This window comes from Oratosquilla oratoria, chromosome 9 (assembly GCF_046742065.1).
Source record: "Oratosquilla oratoria isolate Oo_2021 chromosome 9, ASM4674206v1, whole genome shotgun sequence".
Classification (NCBI taxonomy): domain Eukaryota; kingdom Metazoa; phylum Arthropoda; class Malacostraca; order Stomatopoda; family Squillidae; genus Oratosquilla; species Oratosquilla oratoria.
The window spans coordinates 41,628,825-41,646,431 of record NC_134785.1 but is presented as its reverse complement, the minus strand read 5'-3'; the positions used below and the strand labels follow the sequence as shown (position 1 = coordinate 41,646,431).

General features: G+C 38.7%; 1 protein-coding gene across 2 annotated transcripts in view; it reads left to right on the top strand.

The window, feature by feature from the left end:
• MED28 (mediator complex subunit 28) overlaps positions 1-17,607 on the top strand; it is a 90,276-nt gene that overhangs the window by 32,317 nt on the left and 40,352 nt on the right. For both annotated transcript variants that reach the window (XM_076190278.1, XM_076190277.1), the window contains 2 exons: positions 3,431-3,606; positions 13,407-13,541. In XM_076190278.1, coding sequence (XP_076046393.1) covers positions 3,431-3,606; positions 13,407-13,541 — 311 coding nt within the window. The remainder of the gene's footprint in view (positions 1-3,430; positions 3,607-13,406; positions 13,542-17,607) is intronic.

Sequence of the window (17,607 nt, the reverse complement as noted above, 5' to 3'; positions counted from 1 at the left end):
ATCTTGGCACCTCCTGGATGATGGGTCATCCATGCATCCTGTCCACTGCCCTGAGTCGGAAGCAGTGTCGCAAGACACAGCACATCCACAGCAAGGCCGCTTCATAAATTCGTCGAACAACAACTGGCTTATTTCCCACTTTTCTCCATTTTCTTTAACCATCTCCAAACCCTGACCCACTACCCTTGCATTCACCTCTCGCACCACCCTATCCATGTATAGATTGAACAGCCAGGGCGACATAACACATCCCTGACAAAGTCCCACCTTTACCTCAAACCATTCACTCTCTCCATTTCTAATCCTAACACAAACTCTACTACTCTCGTAAAAACTCTTGACTGCTCTTAACAGCTTTCCTCCTGTCCCATATATCTGCAGTACCACCCACAGTGCCTTCCTGTCTACCCTGTCGTAAGCCTTTTCCAGATCCATAAAAGCCCAAAAAACATCCTTACCTTTTCCTATAGCTTTCTCACATATCTGTCTTACCACAAAAATCTGATCTACACAACCCCTACCTGTCCTAAAACCACACTGTTCCTGACCAATTACTCCCTCTATTCCTCTCCTAATCCTCTCAATCAAGACCCTCCCATAAGCCTTCCCAACTACACTCAACAAACTGATCCCTCCAGTCCTCCGGCACTCTACTCTTAAACAAACATTAAATAATCTCACCAGCTAGTCTACCATAACTGTACCTCCTTTCATCAGACATTCATTCAATGCATGGTTTTAATAAAACACATGTGCAGAGTGTAAAATTTATTAATCAGTTTCTTAATCCTAACTTGATACAGTAAAACCTAAACCTAACTCAGTCTCTGCTATCTAATATTTGACCCATGGAATGCAGGAAATGGCCAATTGTTTTTTTATTTTTTTCTTCTCAAAAGCTGTCTGGGCATAAAATCCAAAAAGGAACAAAAAACTTTTTTTTTTCAACATGCTGACTCACCTGAGTACTGCTGCATTCCATGGGTTAATAGTCAAAGTTAAATATTTGCAAATTAAAGTTCAACATCATCAATTTCTCCCCTGTTTCTGGAGTCAAGCAGTTACAGTGTGGGGTGTAGACATTATCACCAATGCTGAAGAGGCATTCACTCTCCACTGAAGATGGTGGAGAGCACAGCATTTTGTTGGCAACTTTTCCTATTTCAGGATATGAGTTGTGGTTGTCTCTGCACCATTTCAAGAAATCTGAGTCATGTGGTTCCAATGTGAGGGAGCAAAATTGATCAACAATGCTTTGTAGTGTCAGAACAGATGAAGATATTCTTAATTTGTTTTTCTTTGAAGTTTCACTCTGTCCAAATTTGACTTATGTGATTGTGAATTTGACAGCAAATCATCTGAACATGAGTCAAAGTCATAGCTGTCATTGTCAAAAAGCATAAAGATGAATTATGGATTTACTTGTCAAAAATACTTAAAAAAGTTCTTCACAAATAATATGTTTGGCTATAAATTGCTGTGGAGTGAGAGTAAATCCGTCTTATTTTTCACACTTATAAGCAGGTAAAATCAACTGAGTTCATGGACGCCTGGACGATTTACTCCCATATTACTCTCACTTAATTTTGTTGTAGAAACTTTGCTGTTTAAAAAAAGAAAAAAAAAATAGTTTAATTTTATATAAGAAATAAAAAAATGAAATTAAAAATTGATATAATTTGTTCTAACATTTACTTCGACTTGTGCTGCTATTTTAAAGTTTTTCTGGTCTTATATCCTCGTGTCTGCAGATTTCATCACCTCTGCATAATATTTTTGAAATGTGTGTTATGGTACTAGATGGCAGTGTAGGTTTACCACCACCACCACAGCATATTCCTAGCCACCTCATTCTCTACGATTGTGATGCTATGTGAAAATGAAATAAAGCAATGATTATTTTATAGTGGTATCTTATATAGCACATAATATGCTGCATGGCCCACCAGAACAATGAATAATGGGTGAATTATTTAATTGGCATTGGCATCGGCAAAATATTGCTGAAGCCAATGCTGAATCCCTTTCTAAAAAAAAAAATGCCAATTCACCAAAAAGTGCCAATTCTTGCCGATGCCGATTAATTGGCACACCCCTACTGCTAGGATCTGCACTTTTACGTTATCATATTCATTGTGTGCTTTGTTTAGAGATGCATACACTTTTTGAGCTCTACCTATGAACTTTGGAGAAGTAAACTCCCACAATTCCTATCTACTCCTAATTGATTTAGAATCTTTTCTGTTTGTTGAGTGTAATTGGGAAGGCTTATGAGAAGGCTTATGAGAGACTAGTATACTTACAAACCTTAAAAGACTCTGTTTCCCTCTTAATGATGGGTTAATTCCAGCCTGGATGCGAGCTAATTCCACGCTTCTTGTCAGCCTCAATTCTGAATTTTCCTGTTTCTGCCTTTATCTCTGATCTTCTTGACATGATCTGTGCATCTTTCTCTTGAACAATGTGAATATAACTTAAGGCGTCCCTATCTAATATCTCTCTCCAACTTAATGTTTAACTAATTCTTGAAAAATATCTTTCTTTTTCCTCCTAGCATCTAACATTAGATTGTATTCTATGGCAATGCTAACAAGTTGAGCTTTAGTAGCATCTTCTAAAATATCAGTGGAGGGATTCTCCACAAACTGTGATCAGATGAACCGTGGGCCTCTGCTGCTTTCCTTGTCTTCTCTCTTTGCTTTCAATTTTCATTCTTTGTTCTTCTTGTCTTGTATCTATATTTTCTCTCTTTGCTGGGGTCTTTGCTCTGATTATCTGTAGTCACTCTCTGCCCGGCCTTATATAGCCTGGGAATTGGTGATGACATTTCCTTGATGTTGGTACATACTTAAATTTGGTAGTTTAGCTACTATTAACCAATGGGAAAGAAGAGCATGTTTTTGCGCCAAATTATATAATGTTTTCTGAGCTTGGCATCATCAGAATGTATTTGAAACATACCCCAGCAGATGGGTATTGCACAAGGGTTACTTTGTAACATACATTTTTATGTACACATATACATATTATGAAATATATACAAAATTTCTTTCCACAAGTGACAATAATAATATTAATGATAATACACATCGTATTCATGCAAGGTGTGCCTTAAAAATATATACAGGAGACTTAATTCATACAAAGGTGTGACACAGCACAACCTCAGGATTCAATTTAAGCTAAGGATGTGACAGCCAAAATGACAAAATTCATGTATTTCTGAAAAACAGTGAATAAAGTCAGGCAGTAAGGGGAAGGTAGCTAATCATTTGTGCTCAGGATTCAAATGAGAAAGGATTGAATTTAAAATGTCTCTGCTTTCCATGAAAGAAAATCATGAGTGTTTCAATTTATATAATAAAAGTGACATTAGATCATGAGAACTATACATTTGATTCTATGATTTTTCCATTTGTTACACTACCAGGTGATTATCCACAAACTACAAGCCCAACTATGCCATGTAAAAATGGTTTGTGGGGTCCCACTGGTACAGGAACCCGGCTGTTTGGGGAGGATGCCTTCAATATGCCTGCAGTTCATCCTAGCTATCAGAAGAAATCGGCTCAGGAAAAGATACAAGCGAAACTAAAAAATCAGCAGGTTTGTACTGATAATTGTGATATGTGCTTTCTTAACACAGTTGTTAGCTATATGGGGTATAGGGTACATGCATACATATACCAAAGGCTTTTTCCCCCTTACAAGGGTGCATGATTTTTATGTAGTCAAGACTATAGGAATGGGGGACAACTTTCTGTATTTGAAAAAGGGAGGAAATATAACTGAAACTGACAGATTTTTGAGCCAGTGTAAAGACAGATTGCTAACTTCTTGGAATTGCACCTCAAAATTTGTCATACTGTTCCAAGAAAAAATCATAGTGGAGAGATGATGGTGGAAATGTGTGTAGAAAGAGATCTGATGATAGCAAATAGTGTTTAGGAAAAAAAAGACAAGCATAAGTACACATGGGAGAGGGTGGTAGATAGGGGCTTAATGGACTGTATAGTGGTAACCAGGAGGAGAGTAGGAGGCGTTTTGGATGTACATGTTCTAATCTAAGGGGACAGAGTGGGGGAATATCAGATCATTTTTTGGTGGAAGGTAAGTTGAGAGTGGAGGATAGATGGAGAAAGAGGAAAAGGACAGAAGGTAAGGAGGTGCTAAGAGTAAATTGCTTAAATGAGAAAGAAAAGGAGAAAGAGTACAAGAAGAAGCTGAGAGAGGAGTGGGAGGGAGTGAAGGTTAGAGTAGAACTAGGAATGAAGGAGGAATGGGGATGTTTCAAGGAAGGAGTCACAAGGTGTGCAAAGTTGATGTGTGGAACGGGTATCCATTCAAAACGTCCCCGGGTCAAAATGTCCTCGGTGTGGTAGTACCAAAACATCCCCGGGTCAAAACGTCCCCGTTCTGCAAAGTACTTGTCTGTTCACGATGAAAATAATTGATAAACCACATCTAATCTGTAATTAAGGAGACTACAACCATGAATGAATGACCAGGTGTCTTCAATGTTGTATACACATACAAAGTCATGTGCGTACTCTATACCATTTGAGATCAGACATGCAATAGCTAATTAGCGGTCTCACTAATTACCAACCAAACCCAAACAAGGACAGTTTTTGCTCAAATGCGTAATTTTATATATACAGTTGCATTATTTGACATATTTTCTTTAAAATGTGTGATTTCCATATAATTTGATCAAAGAGAAGTCACATTTTTATCCTCTGCAAAATTACCGACCATAGCTACGAATACCGTCCGACTCGCTAATTACCGACCAAACCCGAACAAGGACGGTTTTTGCTCAAATGCACAATTTTATATAAAAAATTAGAATATGGTTGCATCATTTGAACTATTTTCTTTATAATGTGTGATTTCCATGTAATTTGATGAAAGAAAAGTTACGTTTTTAGCCTCTGCAAAATTACCGACCACAGCTACGATTTGTCCAGCCCGCCATGTATGATCACTGGTGGTATGGATCAAAATACATTCTATTAAGTTTCTTACTATTGTGACTTTCACGGACTAATAACAGACCAAATCCGAACTGGGACAGTTTTTACTCAAATGCGTAATTTTATATAAAAAGAAATAGCATATGGTTGCATATAGTTGAATTATTTGAATTATTTTCTTTAAAATGTGTGATTTTCACTGACAACAGACCAAATCCAAACAAGGGCAGTTTTTACTCAAATGTGCAATAGAGTGTAGTTTGATCCGGCTTCGGGTGATTTTGGCCCAGGGTTTTCCTGGGACAAAATTGCCGGTGATATATTATTCTTTTAATAATATATTTTCTTTCAATAATAAATAAATAATAATAGCAGTCCTCCAAATGTTGCTATCATTATTTATTTATCATTGAAAGAAAATATATTATTAAAAGAATTTTAAAAAATTACTTATATATCATTTCAAGTAACTATTTTTTTGCACATACTGTGTGAAAATGAAATGAAATTTATTAAACAAATTATCTAAATTGAAATTATAAAACTTTCATGTGTGGACTAAGGTAAATGGTGTAATTGTTGCACAAAAAGTTGCCTAAAATTGATTAGATATTATAACAAGGAGTCTAGGGTTGGGTTGTTCAAAAAACTAATTCTGGTGTTAGTTTATCTTGATGTTAAATGTCATGGTAATGCTCTGTGTTACCATGATGTTTAATGTCAAGATATATTTAATGCCAAGATAGTGCAAAAATTTGTTTTGAACAACCCAGCCCAGAAGTTCAACATCATTAGTGAACATGCAGGAGGGAAGCGCATCGAATGTAGGATGTTTAGGCCACAGTCGTTTCAGCCAGAACTCTGCAGGGTAGGACATTTCGGCCAGTCCTCCAAATGTTGCTATTATTATTTACTTATTATTGAAAGAAAATATGTTATTAAAAGAATTGAAAAAATACTTATATATCATTTCAAGTAACAATATTTTTTGCACATATTGTGTGAAAACGAAATGAAATTTATGAAACAAATTATCTAAATTGAAATTATACAGTGCACCAAGCCAGGGCACCAAGCCTTCAATCTTAAAAGGTTATTTTCGCTGAGCCAAAATCATCGGCAATTTCGACCCAGAAAAACCCTGGGCCGAAATCACCTGATCCCGTTTGATCCATACCACCAGTGATCATGGATTGTGGGCTGGACGAATCGTAGCTGTGGTCGGTAATTTAGCAGAGGCTAAAAACGCAACTTCTCTTTCATTTAAACCCCCCCTTCCCCCTCCACACACACACATACCCAACCTACGTTTATGCTGAATTATGAGTAAGGTATGATTGGAATTTGTAATAAACTAAACTTATGAAAATTCTGTGTGATCCATGGTGTCTGGACATAATCCCTCCTGGACACAATCCCCCTGGACGAAATCCCTCCGGACAATATCCCTCCTGGACAGAATCCCCCCTGGACAGAATCCCTCCTTGAGTATATGTTTATGTATTTTAATATATTAATGTATTTATATATCAATGTATTTTAATATATATTCTCCTATAATATTTGACTGTATATGTGAATATATGTATATTTATGTATTTTAATGAGGTATTTTGTCCGGGGGGATTGTGTCTGGGAGGGACTATGTCCCGGATCCGTGATCCATACTACCACTGATCTACTACAATGGTGTGCATGTGGGTGGGAATTTTTGCATACTAGCTTAATATCATGACATAATTCTGCTGCACTTCTGAACATGATTGAGTTTTTATTTTTCATTGAATATATATATAGGTTCTCGTGTTTTTATTTTCCCAACAATTTTCTCTCTGCATTATCCACTCCGGACAGAAACACAATACAACGTTTGATCCATACCACCAGTGAGTATAGATGGCGGGCTGGACGAATCGTACCTGTTGTCGGTAATTTTGCAGAGGCTAAAAACGTAACTTCTCTTTCATCAAATTACATGGAAATCACACATCATAAAGAAAATATGTCAAATGATGCAACCATATTCTAATTTTTTATATAAAATTGTGCATTTGAGCAAAAACCGTCCTTGTTCAGGTTTGGTCGGTAATTAGTGAGTCGGACGGTATTCGTAGCTATGGTTGGTAAAAACGTGACTTCTCTTTGATCAAATTATGTATATGGAAATCACACATTTTAAAGAAAATGTGTAAAATAATGCACCCACATGCACACACCACTGTAGTAGATCAGTGTTACACACATAATTATTATTAAGATAATGTCATAATTATACAATATTTACACAGAATTTTCATAAGTTTACTTTATTGAAAATTCTAATCATACCTTACTCGTAATTCAGCATAAACATAGGTCGGATATGTGTGTGTGTGTGTGGAGAGGGAAGGGGGGATTAAATGTAGCAATTACGCCCAGCAAGCCTCGATCAACCCTGGCACGACCGACGTTGGAGCGATTGATCAAATTCAGTAGTAATTTATGGTACAAATGACAAGGACTGTTGGTTTTAGATTACGTTTAATTCAAAAATGGTAATAATAACGGGAAGAATTGAATGGAGTTTTGACACTAGCTAAGATGTGTTGACCAGGGGGCATTTTGACCCGAGGACGTTTTGGTCTCACCCGGGGACGTTTTGACCCGGGGATGTTATGACCCGGGGACGTTTTGATTGGTAAGCGTGGAACAAGGAGGATGGGAAGAAATAAAAGGAAGGGTAGTGAGTGGTGGGATGATGAAGCAAAGAAGGTTGTAGAAGAGAAGAAATGAGCATTCACAAATTGGTTACAAAATAGGAAGAGGGAATCATATGAGAGGTACAAAGAGAAGAAAAGAAAAGTAAAGGATAATATAAAGGAGGCAAAGAGGAAAGCAGATATGAAATGGGGTAAGAATAGGACAGAAGATTTTGAAAGTAATAAAAAGATGTTTTGGAAAGAAATTAAGAGAGGAAGTGGAGGTGAATCAAACAGAAAAGAAAAGGTAAAATGTGCCGATGGAGAGATCATAATGGAAGAGAAGGCAGTAAGAGGAAGATGGGCAGAGTATTTTAGGGAGTTGCTAAATGTGAAGGAGGATAGAGAGGGAAAGGTAGGTGCAGTGGGAAGCACTAAGAAAATGACAGTGATGAATGAGGAAAATGGAGGAGAAATAAGGAAACGTGAGGTAAAAGCAGTTATTAAAATAATGAGAGCAGGTAAGGCACCTGGGTTAGAAGGGTGTCATGTGGAGTGTCTATAAAAGAGATAGAGTGATGATGGAATGGCAGGTGAGGTGGTTTAATGCTTGTCTAAAGAGGGTAGAGTTCCGGAGGCCTCGAGGAGTGCCTGGATAATTTCCACTTTACAAGAGAAAAAGGGGACAAATGTGAGTGTAACAGTTTCAGAGGGATCAGTTTCTCTAGTGTAGTTGGGGAGGCTTATGAGAGGGTTTTGATTGAGAGGATTAGGAGAGGAGCAGAGGGAGTAATTGGTGAAGAATAGTGTGGGTTTGGGACAGGTGGGGTTGTGTGGATCAGATTTTTGTGGTAAGGCTGATATGTGAGAAAGATTTAATAAAAGGTAAGGACATTTTTTGGGCCTTTATGGATTTGAAAAAGGTTCATAATAGGGTAGACAGGAAGGCACTGTGAGAGGTAGTGCAGATATATGGGATAGGAGGAAAGCTGTTAAGAGCAGTCAAGAGTTTTTATGAGAGTAGTAGAGCCTGTGTTAGAATTAGAAATAGAGTGAGTGGTTTGAGGTAAAGGTGGGATTTTGCCAGGGATGTGTTATGTCACCTTGGCTGTTCAATTTATACATGGATAGGGTGGTGCAAGAAGTAAATCCAAGGGTAATGGGCTGGGTATTGGAGATGGTTAAAGAAAATGAAGGAAAATGGGAGATACGCCAGTTGTTATTTGTTGACAACACTGTGTTTGTAGCAGGATCAGAGGAGGGATTAAGTTAGTGACAGAGTTTGGGAAGGAGTGTGAAAGAAGGAAATTAAAGGTAAATGTGGGTAAAAGTAAGGTGATGAGATGTACAAGGGGAGAGGATGGCAGCAGATTGGAAGTGAGTATTAAGGGAGAGAGACTGGAGGAAATGGATAGTTTTAGATACCTGGGTGTGAATATAGTGGGAATGGGAGGAATGGAGTTAGAGGTAGAATGTAGATTGAGGGAAGCAAGTAAATGCCTTGGGGGAATAAAAAGTGTAATTAGAAATATACATTTGGGAATGGGTGCTGAGAGGAGATTGTATTTACCTAGTTGTACCTAGTTATATTATACAGCATCAAGTTTTATCTTAACCCCTTCCATACGGTGCCGCACACGTAGGCGTCATGGGGAGCGAGTGTATTCGCGAGGCTGCCATATCGGCGTCTTGATTATATTTATTGTAGTCGCCCCTCCATAATGACATTCTTTCTAATTCTTTTGTAATCGCATTTTCTATGGTTATCAAAATTCACGGGTGAAGAGAGAACGATCGATATAAGCGGTGACTATATTTTATGATGCGAGTATTATTACGACACGTCGTACGGCTGGCATTGGCTGCTGCCACCAAGATCTAAGTCCATGACGCCTACGTGTGCGGCACCGTATGGAAGGGGTTAAAATCTTGAATAGCGTTTGCACACACTGTTTCTTTATCTAAATTATTCCAGGTATCCAGTACTCTATGTGGGAAGCTATTTTTTCAGATCTCTTCTATAGTTATCCTTTTTGAGTTCCTTTTTGTGTCCTCTTGTTTTTCCATTGTCCCATTTTAATAAATCATTCCTATCAAGGATTTCCATTCCTTTCATGATTCTATAAATAGTCAGCAGATCTCCTTTTTCTCTTCTTTGTTTCAGAGTTGGTAATTCCAATTTGAACAGTCTTTGTTCGTATGTTAATTTGGAGAGAGTTGGTGCCAACTTTGTCATTGCTTTTTGTATTCTTTCTAATTTCTTTGTTCTCTTTAGTACTGTGTGTCCATAGTGTAGCTGCATACTCCAGTTTTGGTCTTATTAGTGTAACTAATATTTTTTTAATCATTTCCTCATCCAAGTAGTCAAATGCCTTTTTCATTGCCCTTAATAGGTTGAAGGTTTCTCAGACTATTTTAATGATATGTTTGTCCAGTGTCAAGTCTTTGCTGATTATTACTCCAAGGTCTCTTTCTGAGTTCACTTTTTTATTTCTTTTTCACCAATTTTATAATTTCTTGATATTCTATTTTTACATTTTCCAAACTCCATTATACTACACTTCTTGATATTGAAATTCACTTCCCACTTTTGAGTCCATTTCCAGATTTTGTCCAGGTCTAATTGTAATGATTCACAACCCTCCTCTGTTCTTACTTTCTTTAGTATTTTTGCGTCATCTGCAAAGAAATTCATATAACACTCCAGTCCTTCATCCATGTCAATTATGTATATGGCAAACATGATTGGAGCCAATACCGAACCTTGTGTGACACCATTTATCATTTCTTCCCAATCTGAGTATTTGTTACTAATAAATACCCTCATTTTTCTCTAGGTCAGGAAGTCTTTCCAATAATTTTCCTCTGATGCCACCTATAGATTCTATTTTTCTTATTAGTTTCTTGTGTGGTACATACATACATACATACATATACCAAGGCTTTTTCCCCCTTACAAGGGAGGTAGCCAAAAAGGGAAAGGCATAAAATCATTTCCACCCATTCCATCCCTGAATACACTCCACACCCCTCCACCCTCCCTATTATCTGAGCACCTCCTGGATGACGGGTCATCCCACCTTGTCTACTGCCCTGGGTCAGAAGCAGTGTCGCAAGACACAGCACATCCACAGCAAGGCCGCTTCATTAAATCGGCGACCCCCCTCTCTGTCCCCCCATTGCATAAAAGGAGAAGACGGGGAGAAATCCCTTCGGGCTGCATCAAATTTTGCTCACACATACTACCTCACCCCCCATCCCCCTGCCCATTCCACCTCATGCAATCACATCATCCATATACAACCATTCTCCATTCACCCGTCTTCTGTCCTCTCCCGCCCTTCCTCAACAGACATTCCCCTCTTCCCCAAAGCCCCCTTCACCCCATCCATCCACCTCATCCTAGGACGTCCCCTCATGTGTGGTACCTTATCAAATGTTTTTTGTAGGTCTAGAAAGGGACAGTCTGCCTATCTTTCCCTTTCTTGTATTATTTCTATTAGTCTCAAACAGAATCAGATCAGGTTTGTTGTACATGATCTTCCTTGTCTAAATCCAAATCTATTTGGATTCATTATATTTTTTTCATCCAGATGTTTAACCCATCTACTTTTGATAACTTTTTCACATATTTTTGCTACTGTGCTTGTTAGGGAAACTGGTCTGTATTTAGTTGGATCTTTCTTGTTTCCCCCTTTATATATTGGTACAATATTTGCATTTTTCCAGTCCTGTGGTACCTTTTCTACCTGTATGGGTCAGAAACATGGAACATAAGAGAGGAAGAGAGGAGGAGTTTGAATGTGTTTGAGATGAAATGACTGAAAATTATGGTAGTGCTTACAAGGTTGGATAGAGTGAAAAATGAGGTGAGGAAGAGAACAGGAGTGGAAAGGGAGTTTGGATATAGGATTGATGAAAGAGTATTGAGATGGTTTAGACACATGGAAAGAATGAGTGAAGAAAGATTAGTAAAAGAGGTGTGGAAGGCAGAGGTGGAAAGATTTAACATGAGGGGATGACCAAGGATGAGATGGGTGGATGGGGTAAAGGTGGCATTGGGAAAGAGGGGAATGTCTGTTGAGGAAGGATGAGAGAAGACAGAAGATAGGGGTGAATGGAGAATGGTTGTGCATGGATGATGATGTGATGCATGAAAGGGAGTGGGTGGGGGATGGAGGGTGAGGGAGTACGTATTTACCTAGTTGTATTTTACGGGACTAGAGCTATGCTCATTTTGACCCGTTTTTGTATCTCTCCACATCCAGTTTGCATTTGAATTCATGTATAGTTCTGGCATTAACTGTTTCACTGTTCAATTTGTTCCAGACGTCAATCACTCTGTGTGGGAAACTGTTCTTTTTCAGATCTCTTCTGTAGCTGTCTTTCTTTAGTTTCTTTGTGTGTCCTCTTGTTTCTCTTTGGTCCCATTTTAATAGATCATCTCTATCAAGAACTTCCATTCCTTTCATAATTCTGAAAATGGTCAACAAATCGCCTCTCTCCCTTCTCTGCTCTAACGTTGTCAGTTGTAATTTCTCCAACCTTTGTTCGTATGTCATATTGATAGTGTAGGTGCCATCTTAGTTGCTGCTCTTTGGATTCTTTCTAATTTCTTTGTGTTTTTCTTTGTGCTAGGTGCCCACATTGATATAGCATATTCTAGTTTCGGTCTTATCAATGTAACAATTAATTTCTTAATCATCTCTTCATCCATGTAGTCGAATGCCACCTTCATTGATTTTAACAAATTGTAAGTCTCTCCAAATATCTTGTTTACATGTTTGTCAGGTGTCAAGTCACTTGAGATGATTATTCTTAGGTCCCTCTCTGAGTTAACTTTCTTTACTTCTTTGTCTCCAATCATATATTTTCCTGAAACTTTTTTTTTTTTTTTTTTTTTTTTGCCTTTTCCGAACTCCATTATACTACATTTCTTGATGTTGAAATTCATTTCGTATTTGTGGAAAATAACTTGATGCAGCCAGAAGAGATTTCTCTCTGTCTTCTCTTTTTCTGCATGAGGGGACAGAGAGATGAGGGTTGTCGATTTAATGAAGTGGCTTTGCTGTGGATGTACTGTGTCTTGCAACACTACTTCTGACCCAGGGCAGTGAATGAGATGCAGGGATATCCCATCATCCAGAAGGAGCCAAGATAAGAGGGAGGGAAGGGGGTGAATGGGAGTGGAGTATGTGGGGATGGAATGGGTGGGAGTGGATTTCATGCCTTTGTTTTTTGGTTACCTCTCTTGTAAAGAGGAAAAAGCCTTTGGTATATGTATGTAGGACCACCATCACAAATAGGTACCCATTATTGGATTATTTAATGCTTGTATTTTTCTGTATGTAATTGGCAGTCAGTTGCTGACAAGTCCGTTAAAAGAAATGCCATGTGAGGATGGAGTCTTTATTAGTTTTGTTTTATTGTTTTGCTTGTTACAGCTTGATCAAAGACTTGATAAAGCTGTAACAAGCAAAATGTTGTACTAATAAAGGCTTCATCCTCACATTGTGTTTCTTTTGATTATATTCATCCCAATGATAAATGGGTTTATTTAGCTAAGTGGTGGATAATGAAAATGTTATATGATAGAGTGATAGAGATTCACTTGAAGTGTTTGTAGGAGTCTTCATTGTGTATAATTTTTGGGAACAGTATGTAGGTATGTTTATATATATCATACTTCTTTACTGAATATTTTGTCAGAACATAGATTTATTATTGTTTTAATAAATTTTGAACTTTTCAGCACCTATCAAATGCCAAACGCAAAGATTTAAAAAAGCAGATGAGAAAGCAACAAGCTTCAGAGAGGAAGAGACAGCAACATTTGGGGGCATATGATGAAAATGATGCCAAAGACCAAGAAGAAGAAGTCATTATTGTAAAGGACATTGAATGTTTGAGTATTTGAGTTGCAAGGTGACCCACGTCATCCTGAAGGGGAAATTCATGCATTTATTGATACTTGATAAGTTGTAAAACTAAAGATACTTAGGATAAGTTAAAGAACATAACTTTAGTTGTTGATATCTGTATGTAGCTCCTTCATGGCATGACTGTCAATCTTCATAGGGTTCTTTGGTTAAGATTGACATGTAGGGTTTGGTAAAAGTGACCTTTTTTTTTTTTTTTTTTTTTTTTTTTTGTCTTACAAGGATATGCAATGGTAAGATGTGAAAGCAGTTGGTGAAAAAAAGGGTCAAGAGAGAGTGAAAGAATGAGGTTTGGATAGAATCAGCTGCAGCTAAGTCATTGTTTGGTTCCTAGAAAAATAAGAAATAAAAAAGAAACTATCAGCCAGTGATAATGAGTACAGTGTTCGAAGGACTGCAAACGTAGTGCTACTTATAAAGATATTTATTTTAGCATTTCATATATTTTCATATCTCCACTAGACATACTGCCTTCTAGTAAAAGCCAAGCCAATTATACTTTTGTCACTATCTGTATGGAAGCATAGGATTTTAAGTAGGAGTTGAGTAGTTCTTTAGCTTTTCAGTTATAGTATACTTCAGATTTCATATCTATCATCTTAAAACATATCGGACAAATTAATTGATTTTTGTCTCCAAGCACTCAGAGTAAAAAATTTGTCAAAGTTTGGCATTAGTAACTTTGTAATTTCTGATACAGTTCTGGAAGGAATGGTTTTAGAATCATACAAGTTTCACACCATGTAGACTAGAATGCTGAAATGAAGAGTGATTTGCAAAGCATTACGTTAAAGAAAATGTGATAGATGATGAATTAGTTTTACATATTCTAAATATGAAACTGACAGAAATTGATCTCCCAAATGCTTTGTGAATCTAAGGAATACATGGTTATATATGTATGTATAAGGGCAAGGATACAAGTCCTCCTATCATTTGTTTTAGGTTCAAATAAAGTCATTGGTGTAGTTGGCCTGGCATACCAGTACATGGGGAGACCAATCCTTGATGAGAAAGGAAAGTATGTATGTGTATATGCATTTACCTAACTCACCATCCTATTCCCACAAAGTGGGAAGTGAAAAACACCTGGTAGGGCAAACCCTGTCAGTTGCGGCAAGCTGCTGGCCTTTTTAGGCTGATGTTTGGGTCACCTGGCCTGGGCTGTTGGGAATCAACACAGACATGCAGCAGGTCCCAGCATTTATCTATTTGTAATATATGGTTAGTGTCATGTTCATGGGGGTGTCCTGTCTCCATCTTCAAATTAATTTATTTTGTCCACCTAAATGGTTTCTTCTAGGACAAGTGATGGGGACCTGTTAGTGGTGGTCATGCAAGGTGAGCAGCTGGGCTGCTCATCTTTAAAATCTATCAACCGTCTCACCTCCATCAGGAGGTGCAGCCCTGAGGGGCTGACACTTGCTCTCCAGACTGGACCCAAGACATCTATCAACCCCAACTGTATTTCTTGCACCTTTTCACACATGGAGAGCTGACAATCAGCAACTGCTTCTCTCCTACTACTACTTTTAGCTGGTGACATAGAAGCAATCCCACATTGATATATCACAAACAACATTTGTGGGTGGGGGATGGGGGGTGGGAGTATGTGTGAATGATATTTTGACACTGCCAAAAGGGATTTCTCTGTCTTCTCTTTTTCTGCATGAGGGGACAGAGAGGTGGGGTCGCTGATTAAATGAAGCAGCATTGCTGTGGATGTGCTGTGTCTTGCTACATTGCTTCTGACCCACGGCAGTGAGATACAAGGATGACCTATCATCCAGGAGGAGCCAAGATATGAGGGAGGGATGGGGGTGAATGGGAATGGATTATGTGGGGGTGTAATGGGGGGAGTGGATTTATGCCTTTGACTTTGGCTACCTCCCTTGTAAGGGAGAAAAGCTGTTGGTATATGTATGTATTTTTTTATGTGGTGGCCAGACCACTTCTTGAATTCCCTCTAATTCACTTTTTCTAAGTACTTTCTCAGTTCTGCAAAATAAACTTTTGAAAAATTTTATCTTCCTGTCTGTATAGTTGTTTTCTTGTTTGTGTTTTCTCTTCTTCCAGAATAAATTAAAAAACTTCATGATGACTTTTTCCTTTTAGGTATTGGTGAATCAACGTTTCAGTCATCTCAAGCTCTGTGGACAAGATCACATTCAGTCTTGTTGGTTCATCTTCATCTTGTTGGTCATTATATTATTGCTATGTTCAACAATGCATCACCCCATGATTCTTCACTTCCACCTGTTTCCCATTTTACTTACATACATATACATATATACATATACCAAAGGCTTTTTCCCCCTTACATGGGGAGTAGCCAAAAAGAAAAAGGCATAGAAACCACTCCCACCCATTCCATTCCCCACATATTCCACTCCCTTCCACCCTCCTCTCTCTCTCTTATCTTTGCACCTCCTGGATGATGGGTCATCCCAGCATCCTGTCCACTGCCCTGGGTCAGAAGCAGTGTTGCAAGACACAGCACATCCACAGCAAGGCCGCTTCATAAAATCGGCGACACCCCCCTCTCTGTCCCCTCATGCAGAAAAGAAGACAGGGAGAAATCCCATTGGGCTGCATCAAATTTTTTCTCATACATACTTCCTCACCCCCCATCCCCCATCCACTCCTCATGCATCACAGCATCATCTATACACAACCCTTCTCCATTCACCCCTATCTTCTGTCCTCTCCTATCCTTCCTCAACAGACATTCCTCTCTTTTGTAATGCCCCTTTCACCCCATCCATCTCATCCTAGGATGCCCCCTCATATTCACTCTTTCCACCTCTGCCTTCCACACCTCTTTTACTAATCTTTCTTCACTCATTCTTTCCATGTGTCCAAACCATCTTAATATTCTTTCATCAACCCTATCTCCCAGCTCCCTTTCCACCCCTGTTCTCCTCCTCACCTCCTCATTTCTCAATCTATCTAGCCTAGTAACCCCTATCATACATCTCAGACATTTCATTTCAAACACATTCAAACTCCTTCTCTCTTCCTCTCTTATGTTCCATGTTTCTGCCCTGTACAATATGTTCCATGTTTCTGCCCGTCATCCAGGAGGTGCCAAGATAGGAGGGAGGGAGGAGGGTGGAGGAGAGTGGAATATATGGGAAATGAAATGGGTGGGAGTGATTTCTATGCCTTTTTCTTTTTGGCTACCCCCCATGTAAGGGGGAAAAAGCCTTTGGTATATGTATGTATGTACAATGCTGTTGGCACAATCACTCCTTCATATAACCTCCTCTTAGCATCCATTCCCAGACGTCTATTTCTCATTACACTTTTTAATCCATCAAGGCATTTAATTGCTTCTCTCAATCTACATTCTACCTCCACCCCCACTCCTCCCTTTCCTGCCACATTCGCACCTAAGTATCAAAAACTATCCACTTCCTCCAGTCTCTCACCCTTAATACTCACTTCCAGCCTGCTGTCACTCTCTCCCCTTGTACATCTCATCACCTTACTTTTGCCCACATTTATCTTCAGCTTCCTTTCGCACACCTTCTCAAACTCTGTCACTAACTTCCTCAATCCCTCCTCTGATCCTGCTACAAGCGCAGTGTTGTCAGCAAACAACAACTGGCTCACCTCCCACTTTTCTCCATTTTCTTTAACCATCTCCAACCCCTGACCCACTACCCTTGCATTCACCTCTCACACCACCCCATCCATGTATAGATTGAACAGCCAGGGCGACAACACATCCCTGACGAAGTCCCACCTTTACCTCAAACCATTAACTCTCTTCATTTCTAATCCTAACACAAGCTCTACTACTCTCGTAAAAACTCTTGACTGCTCTTAACAAGTTTCCTCCAATCCCATATATCTGCAGTACCTCCCAGAGTGCCTTCCTGTCTACCCAGTCGTAAGCCTTTTCCAGATTCATAAAAGCCCCAAAAACATCCTTACCTTTTCCTATAGCTTTCTCACATATCTGTCTTACCACAAAAATCTGATCTACACAACCCATACCTGTTCCCCACC